General features: G+C 45.9%; 1 protein-coding gene across 4 annotated transcripts in view; it reads right to left on the minus strand.

Annotated features, from left to right (window-relative positions):
- The window catches only part of LOC141060057 (uncharacterized), a 166537-nt gene that overhangs the window by 52511 nt on the left and 96170 nt on the right, over positions 1–17856 (minus strand). For all 4 annotated transcript variants that reach the window (XM_073556320.1, XM_073556317.1, XM_073556319.1 and 1 more), the window contains 2 exons: positions 13139–13217; positions 10909–11390 (listed from right to left, as the gene is read on the minus strand). In XM_073556320.1, the coding sequence (XP_073412421.1) occupies positions 10909–11390; positions 13139–13217 (561 nt within the window). The remainder of the gene's footprint in view (positions 1–10908; positions 11391–13138; positions 13218–17856) is intronic.

Here is a 17856-nt window from a genome sequence, read left to right on the forward strand (position 1 = left end):
GACACAGGATTGGGTCGCCGCTCATCTGGAGACAGTATGGTGCCCAATATACTAACATGGCAGAGATGCCCAGTCCAGGCGAGATCACACAGAATGTGGTCGGTCTCAGTGTAATATATTAGGGTCTCTACCCTTCCACACTGCTGCATTCTGCTAGAGAACACCCTAGCAGAACACCTCTTCCAAGCTCCGTACTAGTCCCAACCAAGGGGATAATATGATCTAGATTATTCCTTTAATAAACTATTATTACTTGTCCGGATCACCTATCTTGCCTTAGTCAGTCCAGCCTTGTATTCGGTCTAGCACAGTTTGCTCTCGTCTAGGTTTTATGTGGTTTTGCAGATTAGAACGAGCTGCTGCAAAGACAAGAGACCGAGCTGCTGCAAAGACAAGAGACCGAGCTGCTGAAAACAGAAGAGACCGAGCTGCTGAAAACAGAAGAGACCGAGCTGCTGCAAAGACAAGAGACCGAGCTGCTGCAAAGACAAGAGACCGAGCTGCTGCAAAGACAAGAGACCGAGCTGCTGCAAAGACAAGAGACCGAGCTGCTGCAAAGACAAGAGACAGAGCAGCAGAAAAAAGAAGAGACCGAGCTGGTGCAAAGACAAGAGACCGAGCTGGTGCAAAGACAAGAGACCGAGCTTCTGCAAAGACAAGTGTTGTGAGTTCATTTCCCCCTTCACTACTGAGGCCCGAGGAACTCCCTCTTCTGGTAAAGAAAGGTAGTGAGCCTGATTATCAAACACCTGAGTCTGATGATGATGACTGGCTGAGTGGAGTTACTGACTGGATATAAGGCTGCCGACGCCCTTCTGCCCTGCGGGTGATTTCTCTGTGGGATCCTTGGAGACCAGTCTGAATTCCTGCTCTTCTAAAGCTAAGTTTTCTGCTCGGCTTTTTGCATTTGTGCTTTGACTTTGTTTTGCTTTGTTTTTCTGGATTTCTGCCATTCCCTGCTGGGGTGTGCTGAATTCCTTTAGCTCTGTCTTCTGAAAATACCTGAGTGCTGATTTAGTTTTTGAAGCCTAGCTGCTTCAGGGTCTTTTTCATATCAGCTTGTTGGCTTATGTCTTTGATAGGGTTTTGGCAGATTGCAGACAGCAACCTTCCTTTCCTGTTCTGTTTAGTTAGCTTGGGCCCCATCGTTTGCTCAGCCTATCTTTCTATCTGTGTGAGTGTTTTTTGATCTTGCTTCACAGTCATTATATGTTGGGGGCTGACTTTTACTTTGGGGTCTGCTCTGGGGCAGTTTAGATTTCCTTTTCTGTCTTTAGGCTATTTATCTCTCCGGCTGTGATCGAGGGGTCTAAGGCATCGTAGGAACCCCCCACGGCTACTGCTAGTTGTGTTGATAGGTTCAGGGGTCTGCAATCTGATAGTTGCCAACTTCTCTGGTTTTCTGGACGTAGCTTCTATTTTTGTGTCTGCCTCCTACGGTGACTCAATCATAACAGAATCACCCGCCATACCGCAGATCCTAGGGTACTCAATAGCAGGAAAGAATTGTGTAAAAAAAAAAAAAGGTGTGTATATTTTTTCCTCTATATCTCTGAGGCCGTAGGGGGAATTTTTTTTTTCTCTCAATGGAGATAAAGCAATTGTCCGATCGTGTGGAGCAGCTCGCTGCGGAAGTGCGGGGAATTTCCGCCTACCTTGCTCATTCACATGCTGCTGAACCAAAGATTCCTACACCTGATGTATTTTTTGGGGATCGGTCTAAATTTTTGAATTTCAAAAATAATTGTAAATTATTTTTTGCCTTGAAGCCTAACTCGTCAGGGAGCTCCGCGCAGCAGGTTAAAATTGTCATCTCTTTGCTGCGTGGCGATCCCCAGGATTGGGTGTTTTCTTTGAAACCAGATGATCCTATTCTGACTAATGTGAACGCATTTTTTCAGGCCTTGGGGTTGTTGTATGACGAACCTAATGCCATTGATCAGGCTGAAAAGACCCTGCTGGCATTGAACCAGGGTCGTGATTCTGCAGAATTGTACTGTCAAAAATTCCGAAAGTGGGCAGTACTTACTACCTGGAATGATAATGCCTTGGCTGCTCTTTCGGAAGGGGTTGTCAGAAGCCGTAAAAGATACTATGGTGGGATTTCCTGTTCCCTCTGGTCTTGACGATTCTATGTCATTAGCCATTCAGGTTGATCGGCGTTTGCGCGAACACACAGCTGCACGAGAGGTGTTGCCACCTGTTGAACAAATGTCTGAACCTATGCAATGTGATAGAGTTTTTTCCAGAGAGCAGCGTCAGGAGTTCAGAAGGCGTAATAAGTTGTGTTTTTCTGTGGAGATGCCTCGCATATTATTTCTGTCTGTCCTAAACGAGAGAAACGCTTTGCACACACGTTTTCTGTTGGTGGTGTTCAACCTAAGTTTCTTCTGGCTATTACTCTGATCTGCTCCTTGTCCACATTTTCCGCCAAGGCTTTTGTGGATTCGGGAGCAGCCCTAAACCTAATGGACTTGGATTTTGCTAAACGTTGTGGATTTCCGATGACACCTCTGCAGACGCCTATCCCTTTGAGGGGGATTGATGCTACTCCTTTGGCTAAAAATAAACCTCAGTTTTGGACCCAGGTGGTAATGCGGGTCGCCCCAGACCATCAAGAAAATTGCAGATTTTTGGTGTTGCATAATCTGCATGATACTATTGTTCTGGGGTTTCCCTGGTTACAAATTCATAATCCAGTTTTGGATTGGAAATCTGTGTCTGTGGTGAGTTGGGGTTGTCAGTGTGCCTTTAGTGAGGCTCCGGTGTTTTCCATCTCTCCTCAGTCGCATGATGTTCCTGATTATTTGGCGGACTTTTATGATGTATTTAGTGAGAATGAGTCTGCGTCTCTGCCTCCTCATAGGAGTTATGACTGTGCAATTGAACTGAGCCCAGGGTGTAAATTTCCCATGGGTCGGCTCTTCAATTTATCTGTACCCGAGCACGAGGCTATGCGATCCTATATTAAGGAGGCGTTGGAAAAGGGTCATATTAGACCATCCTCGTCACCCTTAGGTGCCGGTTTTTTTTTGTAGCCAAAAAGGATGGATCATTAAGACCTTGTATTGATTATCGTGCCCTCAACAAAATTACTGTTAAATATCAGTATCCGTTACCCCTGATTTCTGATCTATTCTCCAGAGTTAAAGGTGCTTGCTGGTTTACCAAGCTTGACCTCAGGGGGGCGTATAATCTTAATCGCATTAAGCATGGGGATGAATGGAAGATGGCGTTTTAATACTCCGGAGGGACATTTTGAGTACCTGGTGATGCCTTTTGGGCTCACTAATGCCCCTTCTGTCTTCCAGTGCTTCATGAACGATATTTTCCGAGATTTTGTCGATAAATTTTTGGTTATCTATCTGGATGATATTTTGATCTTCTCCAAGGATTGGGATTCTCATGTGGAACATATTCGGACTGTGTTCCGGATCTTGAGGGAGAATTCCCTGTATGTCAAAGGATCTAAATGCCTTTTTGAAGTACAGAGGATTTCTTTTTTGGGATTTATTTTGTCCCCGTCAACTATTGAAATGGACCCGGCCAAGGTACAGGCCATTTACGATTGGGTTCAGCCCACTTCTTTGAAGGCCCTCCAGAAGTTTTTGGGTTTTGCTAATTTTTATCGGAAATTTATAGCAAAATTTTCTAGTATTGCCAAGCCATTGACTGATTTGACTAAGAAGGGTGCTGATGTGTTAAATTGGTCTCCGGAGGCTGTTTCTTCCTTTCAGGAGCTGAAGCGAAGATTCACCTCCGCCCCGGTTTTGCGGCAACCTTATGTCTCACTTCCGTTCCAGGTAGAGGTGGATGCTTCTGAGATTGGTGCAGGAGCTGTTTTGTCCCAAAAGGATCCTGTAACATCTAAAATGAATCCCTGTGCTTTCTTTTCCCGAAAGTTCTCTCCATCTGAACGTAACTATGATGTGGGGAATCGGGAACTGTTGGCCATGAAATGTGCATTTGAGGAGTGGAGACATTGGTTGGAGGGAGCTAAGCATCAAGTCGTGGTCCTCACTGACCACAAGAATTTGATTTACCTAGAGTCGGCTAAGTGCTTGAACCCTAGACAGGCTAGGTGGGCCTTGTTTTTTACACGTTTTGATTTTGTGGTTTCTTTTCTTCCTGGAACTAAGAATGTCAAGGCAGACACCCTCTCTAGGAGCTTCTTTGCTGATTCTCCTGTGGTGACAAAGCCTGCTACCATCTTAGGTGAAGGGGTAGTTCTTTCTGCCATCTCGCCCGATTTGAGACGTGCTCTGGAAGAGTTCCAGGAGGACAAACCTGAGCGTTGTCCCAGTGGAAAGTTGTATGTTCCTGACCAGTGGAAGAAGAGAGTGATGTCTGAAGTTCATTGCTCTGCTTTGGCTGGTCATCCAGGTATTTTTGGTACTAGAGATCTGGTGAGTCGGTCTTTTTGGTGGCCCTCCTTGTCTCGTGATGTCAGGAATTTTGTGCAGTCCTGTGGGACGTTCTCCCGGTCTAAATCGTGTTCTCGCTCTAGTGGGTTGTTGATGCCTTTGCCTGTCCCCAAGAGGCCATGGACCCATATTTCAATGGATTTCATCTCTGATATGCCTGTCTCTCAAAGGATGACTGTTATTTGGGTGATTTGTGATAGGTTCTCTAAGATGGTCCATCTTGTACCACTCCCTAAGTTGCCGTCTTCCTCTGAGTTGGTGCCCCTGTTTTTACAACAGGTGGTTCGCTTGCACGGGATTCCTGAGAACATTGTATCTGACAGAGGAGTCCAGTTTGTGTCTAGATTTTGGAGAACTTTCTGTTCCAAGCTGGGAATTCAGTTGTCCTTCTCCTCTGCTTTTCACCCTCAGACCAATGGGCAGACAGAGAGAACAAACCAGACCTTGGAGTCATATTTGAGATGTTTTATTTCTGCTGATCAGGATGATTGGGTTTCATTTTTGCCCTTGGCCGAATTTGCTTTAAATAATAGAGCTAGTTCTGCCACTTTGATGTCACCTTTTTTTTGTAACTTTGGGTTTCATCCTCGATTTTCTTCAGGGCAGGTGGAGCCCTCTGCCTGCCCAGGTGTTGACACTGTGGTGGAGAGAATGCACCAGATCTGGGACCAAGTGGTGGATAAGTTATCTCTCTCCCAGGAAAAGGCCCAGCAGTTTTCCAACCGACATAGGACCATTGGTCCCCAGTTTAAGGTTGGTGATATGGTGTAGTTATCATCAAAAAATATTGCTATGAAGGTGGCTTCTCCTAAGTTTAAGCCTAGATTTACTGGACCTTACAAGATTTTGGAGATTATTAATCCGGTCTCTTTTCGTTTGGCTCTTCCTGTCACATTTAAAATCCATAATGTGTTCCATAAATCTTTGTTGAAGAGGTTTGTTGAACCTGTTGTTCCGGGGGTGGCACCTCCAGACCCTGTATTGGTTGAAGGTAACATGGAATATGAGGTAGAGAAAGTACTGGATTCCCGTCTGGCTAGACGGAGACTCCAGTATTTGGTTAAGTGGAAGGGTTATGGTCAGGAGGATAATTCCTGGGTCTCTGCCTCTGATATTCATGCCAAAAGATTGGTGCGTGCCTTTCATCGGGCTCACCCTGATCGCCCTGGTGGTGTGGTTGAGGGTTCGGTGACCCCTCCTCAAGGGGGAGGTACTGTTGTGAGTTCATTTTCCCCTTCACTACTGAGGCCCGAGGAACTCCCTCTTCTGGTAAAGAAAGGTAGTGAGCCTGATTATCAAACACCTGAGTCTGATGATGATGACTGGCTGAGTGGAGTTACTGACTGGATATAAGGCTGCCGACGCCCTTCTGCCCTGCGGGTGATTTCTCTGTGGGATCCTTGGAGACCAGTCTGAATTCCTGCTCTTCTAAAGCTAAGTTTTCTGCTCGGCTTTTTGCATTTGTGCTTTGACTTTGTTTTGCTTTGTTTTTCTGGATTTCTGCCATTCCCTGCTGGGGTGTGCTGAATTCCTTTAGCTCTGTCTTCTGAAAATACCTGAGTGCTGATTTAGTTTTTGAAGCCTAGCTGCTTCAGGGTCTTTTTCCATATCAGCTTGTTGGCTTATGTCTTTGATAGGGTTTTGGCAGATTGCAGACAGCAACCTTCCTTTCCTGTTCTGTTTAGTTAGCTTGGGCCCCATCGTTTGCTCAGCCTATCTTTCTATCTGTGTGAGTGTTTTTTGATCTTGCTTCACAGTCATTATATGTTGGGGGCTGCCTTTTACTTTGGGGTCTGCTCTGGGGCAGTTTATATTTCCTTTTCTGTCTTTAGGCTATTTATCTCTCCGGCTGTGATCGAGGGGTCTAGGGCATCGTAGGAACCCCCCACGGCTACTGCTAGTTGTGTTGATAGGTTCAGGGGTCTGCAATCTGATAGTTGCCAACTTCTCTGGTTTTCTGGACGTAGCTTCTATTTTTGTGTCTGCCTCCTACGGTGACTCAATCATAACAGACAAGACACCGAGCTGCTGCAAAGACAAGACACCGAGCTGCTGCAAAGACAAGACACCGAGCTGCTGCAAAGACAAGACACCGAGCTGCTGCAAAGACAAGAGACCGAGCTGCTGCAAAGACAAGACACCGAGCTGCTGCAAAGACAAGACACCGAGCTGCTGCAAAGACAAGACACCGAGCTGCTGCAAAGACAAGACACCGAGCTGCTGCAAAGACAAGACACCGAGCTGCTGCAAAGACAAGACACCGAGCTGCTGCAAAGACAAGTCACCGAGCTGCTGCAAAGACAAGACACCGAGCTCCTGCAAAGACAAGAGACCGAGCTGGTGCAAAGACAAGAGACCGAGCTGCTGCAAAGACAAGAGACCGAGCTGCTGCAAAGACAAGAGACCGAGCTGCTGCAAAGACAAGACACCGAGCTGCTGCAAAGACAAGACACCGAGCTGCTGCAAAGACAAGACACCGAGCTGCTGCAAAGACAAGACACCGAGCTGCTGCAAAGACAAGACACCGAGCTGCTGCAAAGACAAGACACCGAGCTGCTGCAAAGACAAGACACCGAGCTGCTGCAAAGACAAGAGACCGAGCTGCTGCAAAGGCAAGAGACCGAGCTGCTGCAAAGGCAAGAGACCGAGCTGCTGCAAAGGCAAGACACCGAGCTGCTGCAAAGGCAAGAGACCGAGCTGCTGCAAAGACAAGAGACCGAGCTGCTGCAAAGACAAGAGACCGAGCTGCTGCAAAGACAAGAGACAGAGCTCCTGCAAAGACAAGAGACCGAGCTCCTGCAAAGACAAGAGACCGGGCTGCTGCAAAGACAAGAGACCGGGCTGCTGCAAAGACAAGAGACCGGGCTGCTGCAAAGACAAGAGACCGGGCTGCTGCAAAGACAAGAGACCGGGCTGCTGCAAAGGCAAGAGACCGAGCTGCTGCAAAGGCAAGAGACCGAGCTGCTGCAAAGACAAGAGACCGAGCTGCTGCAAAGACAAGAGACCGAGCTGCTGCAAAGACAAGAGACCGAGCTGCTGCAAAGACAAGAGACAGAGCTCCTGCAAAGACAAGAGACCCAGCTGCTGCAAAGACAAGAGACCCAGCTGCTGCAAAGACAAGTGACCGAGCTGCTGCAAAGGCAAGAGACCGAGCTGCTGCAAAGGCAAGAGACCGAGCTGCTGCAAAGACAAGACACCGAGCTGCTGCAAAGACAAGAGACCGAGCTGCTGCAAAGGCAAGAGACCGAGCTGCTGCAAAGGCAAGACACCGAGCTGCTGCAAAGGCAAGACACCGAGCTGCTGCAAAGGCAAGAGACCGAGCTGCTGCAAAGACAAGAGACCGAGCTGCTGCAAAGACAAGAGACCGAGCTGCTGCAAAGACAAGAGACCGAGCTGCTGCAAAGACAAGAGACCGAGCTGCTGCAAAGACAAGAGACCGAGCTGCTGCAAAGACAAGAGACCGAGCTGCTGCAAAGACAAGAGACCGAGCTCCTGCAAAGACAAGAGACCGGGCTGCTGCAAAGACAAGAGACCGGGCTGCTGCAAAGACAAGAGACCGGGCTGCTGCAAAGACAAGAGACCGGGCTGCTGCAAAGGCAAGAGACCGAGCTGCTGCAAAGGCAAGAGACCGAGCTGCTGCAAAGACAAGAGACCGAGCTGCTGCAAAGACAAGAGACCGAGCTGCTGCAAAGACAAGAGACAGAGCTCCTGCAAAGACAAGAGACCGAGCTCCTGCAAAGACAAGAGACCCAGCTGCTGCAAAGACAAGAGACCCAGCTGCTGCAAAGACAAGTGACCGAGCTGCTGCAAAGGCAAGAGACCGAGCTGCTGCAAAGGCAAGAGACCCAGCTGCTGCAAAGGCAAGAGACCGAGCTGCTGCAAAGGCAAGAGACCTAGCTGCTGCAAAGACAAGAGACCGAGCTGCTGCAAAGACAAGAGACCGAGCTGCTGAAAACAGAAGAGATCGAGCTGCTGCAGAGACCGAGCTGCTGCAAAGACAAGAGACTGAGCTGCTGAAAACAGAAGAGACCGAGCTACTGCAAAGACAAGAGACCCAGGAGGATTGTGGTACACCTTTCGATTTGTGCAGACAGAATTTTTTTTTATATTCTTAAGCCAATCTGCTCAAAAATATGCCACAAGAAATGTCTAGAAAATCGCTTGAAATACTTTTCCCACTGATTTTAATGTTAATCATCTTTGCTGACCATATAAGAAATTTTTTACACTTTTTTTTTTTTTTGCTTCAGGGATTTGAAAATTGACTGAGAAAAGTAAGCACATGTCAGTTCTATAAAGCAGATCCTGATCACAAATGCTCCAAACTAGGGGCTTTCCAAACAGAAAGATGCAAAAAAAGAAAAAAAAAAAAAAAAAACTCTTCAGGAAAAGAAAAACTCTAAAAACTGTCCGAAAAAGGGAGCATTTACCGAGGTGGTCGTTTTTAGACATCTCAATATTCTTGGTCTGAACAAAGCATTAAAAATTGTTTTTCCTAATATTGGTCAGATCCTCTTCTTGACCATTCCACAACCCCATTATGGAACATCCGGTGTACTAGAAACCTCCAGAAAGAACACATTTCTGGGAGGCTTACGAGGCTTCGGGACATCACTCCTTACTCCAGAAGCTTTCTGGATATTCCAGGAGTATTGGTCAAATCTGGTATAATTTCCTATAACTTGTGTGTGAAATTATAGAGTGCCAAAATTAAATTAAATTATCCCCGATCAAAACGATATTTTCATGACCAAAGTTAAAATATTGCTGCAGTGGTTGGGGGATTGAACTTGGCTCGTGGTCACATGTTAGTCTAAAATCCACAACAGGAAGTAAAAATTTGATCCACACCGCAATAAATTTTTGCAGAATTTTATATGTTCTACTACGACCCCGCGCCGTCCTCTTCCAGGCAGCGCTCGGCACTCGTCTGTTCACTAGCAGCTCTCTCCGCTCTTGAATCGTCTCTGGATCTTCATGGCAGTGGAGGATCACAGCGCTACGGTGCAGCAGCCACACCTGCTGGGAAGTGCAATTATCCAGCCATGTTTTCCTCTAGGGTTGTGCCAACTTTCGGACATCCAATTAAGATTGTACCACTAACCCAGCCTTTGTTAGAACAAGACCTAGATAATACTGAGGTGAGGTATGAGAGAGAACGGGAGAGAGGATGGGAAAAAGGACAGAAAAGAGGACTGAAAAAGGGACGGGACAGAGGGGACGGGACAGAGGGGACTGGAAAAGGGACAAGAGAGGGGACAGGACAGAGGGGATGTGACAGAGGTGAAGGGAGAGAGGGGACGGGAGAGAGGGGACATGAAAGGACTGGAAAAGGGCCAGGAGACAGGGGACTGGAAAAGGGACAAGAGAGGGGACGGGAGAGAGGGGACATGAAAGGACTGGAAAAGGGCCGGGAGACAGGGGACTGGAAAAGGGACAAGAGAGGGGACGGGACAGAGGGGACATGAAAGAGGACTGGAAAATGGCCGGGAGACAGGGGATGGGAAAAGGGCTAGGAGAGAGAGGACGGGAGAGAGGACGGTAAAAGATAATGTAGAGCAGGCAGGAGGTAGAAAGCGAGAAGTAAAGAGAAAGGGACAGAGAAAGGGAAAGAGAAAGGAAGGAAGGAAGATAGATTTGTGCATGGATCTATACCACCATGTTGGTTTACATCAGTAGTGGTCACCTTGGTGTCAGGAGGCACCTCCACCTATGTACCCCAATCCTGTGAAGTTGGAAGGAAGGTATACACACAAAGGATCAGTCAGCTTTCATTAGAGGGTGGAGTTGCCCTTTAAATCTTCTTTTGTGTCAATGATGACTAAGAACTGAGACAAAACTAAAGTCTTGTAAAGATGTGGTGATGAATACCATAGACAAAGCTAATAACTGCAGGAAGTGCTGTAAGCTCTGCATTCCACCCCTGACAGTCCCACATGCTGCCACGGGTCGGTGTGGATTCCTCATCGCTGACCTAAACAAATGTATTTTGTGTACGTAAAAGAAATTGGAAAAAAAAATGGAAAATGGAACAGGGCAAAAATAGCAAAAAATGTGGTCTCTTACGCCAGGACGTTCTGTGTCACCATCTTTTGAATGTAGACGAGATCAGTCCGAGCAGTGAAGCTTAAGCCCAAGGTGATGACCAGTCAAGCTCCATAGGCGGCAAGACCGGATTTCTGAGCCCCCCAGCCCGCCATCCCCGCTGCTTTCTTGTGCGGATTCAGTACATCTGTGTCCACTATGGACGTCTTCAGACTCTAGTGCTACAAATCGGGCACCGCACCACAACCAAGATAGTTTTTTGAACTTTAAAGCCTTACTTTAGACGGCCAAGTTTGAGGTTTGTGGCAATATGGAAGTAATATGAAGGATATCCACTAAGTCATGGCCACCTGAAGCCCAACTGAGCGGTGACCATACGTAGACTCACAATGACCCCAACATGTGCAGACCGCCTGATAGAGAATTAATTCAGACTTACCTGTTGCATCTTTTCCAGATCCAGGCTGGGTCTACTGTTTTTGTCTCCGTAACCCTGTCTGTGTCTTTTACATGGCATTCCTTGGTCAAATGTGGACCCCACACTGGTGAATATAAGAGGCCGGGAGGCTGGGATCCGGTTTAAGGACTGTAGTCTCTTAGGAGGGGAGGCACTAAACAGGATTGGACTCGAACTTCCACGCAAACCGTCCACCTGCTCAACAGGCCTGAACGACATGGCGCACAAGTGTTTGACCTCCTCGTCGCTGGACGACGTGTTGTCGCTGTGGCAGCTCAGTCGGCTGACCTGAGACCACTTGCGTTTTTCCACAGCAAATTCCCGACTGATTCGTTCCAGCTCCTCTTCCGAGCTGTGCCGGTCCAGGCCGGGGTGGAAGATGGATCTCACTTTGCAGCACTGGTTGCCTTGGTTCTGCATCTGGTTGGTGGCCAATGGGGTCAGGATACAATTTCGTCTTCTCTCTGTCAGGAACATGCAAAAAAAAAAAAAAGAAAGTTTAGAGAAGTGGGAGATCTGACAACCCTTCCTACATCACTAACCCCAGGCCCAGCCGTCCTCAACCCCAGGACTCACCAACCCAATGGTCCATTACACAAACCACCAATCAGAATGTGTTTTCTCAGGCTGACAACTCATTTCCATAGGCCCTTATTTTGGATATTTGGTTGTCAGGGAGGTGACTCGCCATCCCAGGACCCTCTTCTATGTGTCACAATGTAGCAAATATTCTAACATCCGTCCATAGGTGGTCTCTTTATGACCCAGCGCTCGAGTGCTACATGATTGAATATTTTAAACAGCGCCACCTTTGCCATTAGGCTGCATCTGATATTACAGCTCAGCTTACTTTTTGGGCAACCAATGTTAAAAAGTGGCACGATTCCTGGAAGGATGACATTTTTAAGTGTTTGGGTGGAACAGAGTTGGACTTAAAGGGGTTGTCTACTCATGGATGATGCCTTACTAATGGACCCCCATCACTCTGACTGGGAAGAAGCAGCTTCAGCCCAGAAGGCAAGAACCAATTTTTTTTTCTCACCTACTTGGTGTGGGGACAATATCTTTAAATCTCCCTATAATTAACTTCCCAACACTTCAGGTTTTCATTGACCGGATCTAAGGAAGTAATTCAGTGGAAAGCTTTCTCTAGTGTCACCGATGGCTCAGAACTTTGACCTCATAGTCGTGATCCAAACCATAAAAATAACCGTGAATTATGACTACACACCCATTCGGGGTTCTTGCTCCCTCATCAATAGAGTGGAGTACTACTTTTCTCGATGAGATGCCAGCTCTGGAGTGTACTGGTGCTCACTGAGAAAACCCAGCGTGTGTATAATATCTTAAAGGGACATTTCACTTGACGAAAATATGTTTTTTCTTTTACATGGTGTAAATGTCGCTTTTCTCCTGAATCTGGCGATGTTTTTCTTTTGTTCCTGCCCTTTTCCATTCCTGAGATATGGCCCCTTTCTTCCCTGTTTCTAAATCTAGCCTCTTAATTGAAGTGGGCGTGGTCCCCAACTCTGTGGGCGTGTCCTTGAGGACCACGCCCAGTTAGATAAAAAGACTAGATTTCTATATACGGAAGACGAGGCCATATCTCAGGAATGGAGTGGCGCAGGAACAAAAGAAAACCATAGCCGGATTCAGGAGAACAGCGGAATTTACATTAGGTATAAAAATTACACATTTATGGAAAGTGTCAGCTCCCCTTTAAATGCAATGTTCAATGTTGAAAATGGAAATAAAGTTGTTTTTTGCATGGGTTCATGAAATAGTAAATAAGAGTAATAACGCCTTACACAAGGTGATGTTTTGGAATATCAGCCATGTTGGTTCCATTTGTCTACTAATCTGGATTAAAGGTCCATTAATAAAAGCACTGTGGAATTAATGTCGTTATATAAATGAGATAAATAAATAGATAAATCTTATACTACACATCATGAATAAATCTGGAGGGGCTCAGAAAGGGGTCAGGTATTTTCTGGAGTTTTTGTCAATTATCTCATGGAAAACCTCAACAGTGTGAATGAAATGCCTGATAACAGAAAACAATAGTAGATCGGTGTTCCTTTAAGAGCAGGTAGATATGCAGCCCTTATGATACAAGATTTCAGCACTGACGTTGTCAGTAGGTCTCTCGAGCCCCCTCAATCTTAAAACTTTGCACCCCGACGAGCAGCGACCTTTTTTAACCTCTAACCTTTGTCGATCTGCGCAAGCTCCTGATTTTCTCCTTCTGAATCGTCGCTGTCATCCTCATCGCTCGGGGGGTATGAAATCTGAAAAAGGCGAAATAAACATTTACTGACCGCAGAAAACAATTGCTATATTCATCAGTGCTAACAAATCATCAGCCGTGAGAAAAATTCTGTTCTTATGATGTAAAAAAAAAAAATCAATTCATTGACATTAAGCAGAATTATTAAAACAGGGAGAAGTTGAAGTACAAAGTATCTTAGAAGCAAGGTGCAAATCATTTCAGTACACAATGATTAAGCTTCATCACGTGGACCCAGTTAATGAACGCATTCTGGAAACCGTCAGCAAGCAGGTGAACTGCTGTATTATTTTATTGCCACTATGTTAACTGCTTTGTTTTCACACAAAAAAAGATAGAATGTGTTAGATAAAGAAAGATCTATTAAGTTGTCAGCCTTCTTGCTGATGGTTTCCATTCAAAACAGCCACTTTTTTTTCAACACTGCAGAACAAAAACAACCAATAAAGTATTAAAGACACTTTATGAAGATGTCACTTTATATGTTTTATGATTCGAGGTGAGGTGCCCCGTTATATCCCAAAATTGCACGGCATAGAGGGTCTCTGGCTGCGCTCCGCCCATTTAGGCAGGCGCTAACAATCTGATTTCCTAAAGACCAAAACCCGATTATTAAATTACTTATTGCGCTGAAGGTTCCTGGAAAATTGTCTGACCCATAGAAAAAAACCCGCCATAAACTAGATTTTTGGAAGCGTCCCCGTCACTCCTTCCAAAACTTGTAGGAGTCGCGCCCAGAAGGAAACCATCAGTGTAGGGCCCCAAGTCTGTTATACGAGGGGTGGGGGGACCAGCGCTTCGACCCAGGACAGAACCAGGTGCAACCGGATCCCCCCAGAACCAATGCCAGAAAGTGTGAAAAGTAAAGTGCGGCGATGAGAAGCAGAGGTGGACATAATAATTATATCACCCACCATAATATTTCTTAATATAGCCCTAGACCCCAAAAAAACACTATAAATGTCATGGTCACAGATCCAGGTTCTGGAAAAGCTGGGTGACAACCACGATGGCAGCCACTATAGGAGTGATTAGCTTTCCTTACATCCTAAGGAAAAGAATCCTATTGTTTCTGGGATAAATCCCCCACTCCCCACACATTTCATTATAAAAACAGGTCTGGAGTCTGGGAAAGCTGGGTGACAACTAGCATGACCCTAATTATAGTCTCCACTGATGTTTTCACTCAGCTTTCCATGAGTGCTTAGTTATTGAGTGATATGTATGTTGCTCTGTTCCAGTACTAATGTGGCTCTTCCATGCAGGGGTCTTGGAAAGCTGAGTAGTAAACATTATAACAGGCTTGATAGCCTCGCGGATATTTCTACACAGATTTCATGTAGTCACGAACACATCTGTGAATTATTCTTTGATACACATATATCCTTCTGATCCAGTACTAATGCAAATCTATGCAGGAGCTTAGGAAAGTTGGGTGACCACTACTTCTCACTAAGGAAGCCCCAAGAGAGGTTTTTAGTCATTTTTTTTTAAGTCCTGAACAACAGATTTGTTCAGTTATCTTACCTCTTTACCCCAGTACTAATGCTGATCAGCCATTCAGAGTCTGGGAAAGTTGAGTGACCATTATTATATCTGTCACAAAGGAGTTCATAGGCTTTGTCATCTTTTTTTTTTAAAGTTCCAAACAACTCTAAGGTTATTTGGTGAGATGTATCCCTCTACTAGTGCTAATGCAGATCTTCCATGCAGGGGGCTGGGAGATCTCTCAGGTTCTATAGAGATGAAAAAGAAAATCCCCTATTTAATTATTACAGTACATCGTCCATGCAGGAGCTTGGGAAAGCTGGAATCTCCTATGGGACCACAATACAGCCTCATAGTGAATTTAATTCAGCTTTCCATGAACAACTCTGACAGGTAAGGGAGAAAAAATGAATCACAGCAGATCTGCCATTCAGGAGCCTGGGAAAGTGGAATGTGAACAGCTAATGGCAGTGACAGTGCGTAACGCACCTTAATTTAAAGACATGTAATGGGCAAATCCAATGTACATTTTGGCAGTTTAAACTAAACTAGCGCCAGTATCACGTGACAGGCGTGAATATTTATACATCACTCCCATTGTCTCTGGTATATCTCCATAAAGGAAAGTCATCAGCAGAAAATGATCTACTGTGCATGGTCTAATGTATTTTTTCAGTCATTGCACAGGAAGAGGAGGAGGTGAGCTGTGACATTACCTATTGTGAATGGTGGATCCTGTGTTATCTACTGTATATAGATGTGTTATCAGTTATTGTACAGGAGGAGGAGGTGAGCTGTGACATCACCCATTATGAATGGTGGATTCTGTGTTATCTACTATACATAGAGGTGTTATCAATCATTGTATAGGAGGAGGAGGTGAGCTGTGACATCACCTATTGTGAATGGTGGATCCTGTGTTATCTACTATATATAGAGGTGCTATCAGTCATTGTACAGGAGGAGGAGGTGAGCTGTGACATCACCCATTATGAATGGTGGATCCTGTGTTATCTACTGTATATAGAGGCGCTATCGGTCATTGTACAGGAGGAGGAGGTGAGATGTGACATCACCTATTGTGAATGGTGGATCCTGTGTTATCTACTGTATATAGAGGCGTTATCAGTCATTGTACAGGAGGAGGTGAGATGTGACATCACCTATTGGGAATGGTGGATCTTGTTTTATCTACTGTATTTAGAGGTGTTATCAGTCATTGTACAGGAGGAGGAGGTGAGCTGTGACATCACATATTATGAATGGTGGATCCTATGTTATCTACTGTATATAGAGGTGTTATCAGTCATTGTACAGGAGGAGGTGAGATGTGACATCATCTTTTGTGAATGGTGGATCCTGTGTTATCTACTGTATGGAGGTGTTATCAGTCATTGTACAGGTGGAGGTGAGCTGTGACATCACTTATTGTGAATGGTGGATCCTGTGTTATCTACTGTATATAGAGGTGTTATCAGTCATTGTACAGGAGGAGGTGAGATGTGACATCACCTATTGTGAATGGTGTATTCTGTGTTATCTACTGTATGGAGGTGTTATCAGTCATCGTACAGGAGGAGGTGAGCTGTGACATCACTTATTGTGAATAGTGGATCCTGTGTCATCTACTGTATATAGAGGTGTTATCAGTCAGGTGTTATCAGGCAGCTTGGTATACATTTTTTTGCAAAAAAACGTATCGGCTAAATACCCTGTATTTGTTGTTCAGCACTTGCTGATTACTGCCATATTTTTGGCTGCAGAGAATTTTTGCAAATTTTTGCAAATCTGCCATTCTATGTTCTCTTGTTATATCATTGTACAGGAGGAGGTGAGATGTGACATCACCTATTGTGAATTGTGTATTCTGTGTTATCTACTGTATGGAGGTGTTATCAGTCATCGTACAGGAGGAGGTGAGCTGTGACATCACTTATTGTGAATGGTGGATCCTGTGTTATCTACTGTATATAGAGGTGTTATCAGTCATTGTACAGGAGGAGGTGAGCTGTGACATAACTTATTGTGAATGGTGGATCCTGTGTTATCTACTGTACATAGAGGTGTTATCAGTCATTGAACAGGAGGAGGTGAGCTGTGACATCACCTATTATGAATGGTGGATCCTGTGTTATCTACTGTATATAGAGGTGTTATCAGTCATTGTACAGGAGGAGGAGGTGAGATGTGAAATCATCTATTGTGAATGGTGGATCCTGTGTTATGTACTGTGTATAGACATGTTATCAGTCATTGTACATGAGTAGGAGGAGGAGGTGGGCTGTGATATCACCTATTGTGAATGGTGGATAATGTGTTAGTGGTCTTATCAGTCAGTGTAATTCTGCCTCTGATATTAAAGAGTCTGCTGAAAACTCTTCCTGAAAGGGCAGGAAGTATCAGTCTAAAATAACCTCAGTGGCCACTGTGAGAATTGCAAGATTACTTTTTATTATAAATATTATGATATGATACGGTTAAAAAAAAAATAAGTCAAATTTTTCACAACATACATGTATTGTTTGGGCATTTGTGTTACATCATTTTTGAATGCTACATTCTCAGGAGTCACTTCCGGGTGTGACGCTGTTGCAGCTCCAGGCTGGTGTGGAGCACATTTTGGCGCCGGGGGCTGGTGACCCTTTCACCTCGTCCCAGGAGCATCATCAGCCTCGGCCGCCCTCCAGAGCCTCGGCCGCCCTCCAGAGCCTCGGCCATCCTCCAGAGCCTCGGCCGCCCTCCAGGGCCTCGGCCACCCTCCAGAGCCTCGGCCACTCTGCAGAGCCTCGGCCACCCTCCAGAGCCTCGCCGCCCTCCACAGCCTCGCCACCCTCCAGAGCCTCGGCCGCCCTCCAGAGCCTCGGCCTCTCTCCAGAGCCTCGGTCACCCTCCAGAGCCTCGGCCTCTCTCCAGAGCCTCGGTCACCCTCCAGAGCCTCGGCCTTTCTCCAGAGCCTCGGCCTCTCTCCAGAGCCTCGGTCACCCTCCAGAGCCTCGGCCACCCTCCAGAGCCTCGGCCACTCTCCAGAGCTGCTCCGAGGACTTCAGCTTCATTACAGCTTTTCCAAAATTCAGGGGAAAAAAAGACAAACTAAAAAGAAAATCTTTCACAGAGATATTGCCACCGCCCTGTGCGCCACTGCCGCTCGCGGA

The sequence above is a fragment of the Dendrobates tinctorius genome, unplaced genomic scaffold (genome assembly GCF_039654945.1).
Source record: "Dendrobates tinctorius isolate UK_male_01 unplaced genomic scaffold, ASM3965494v1 ptg000232l, whole genome shotgun sequence".
NCBI lineage: Eukaryota > Metazoa > Chordata > Amphibia > Anura > Dendrobatidae > Dendrobates > Dendrobates tinctorius.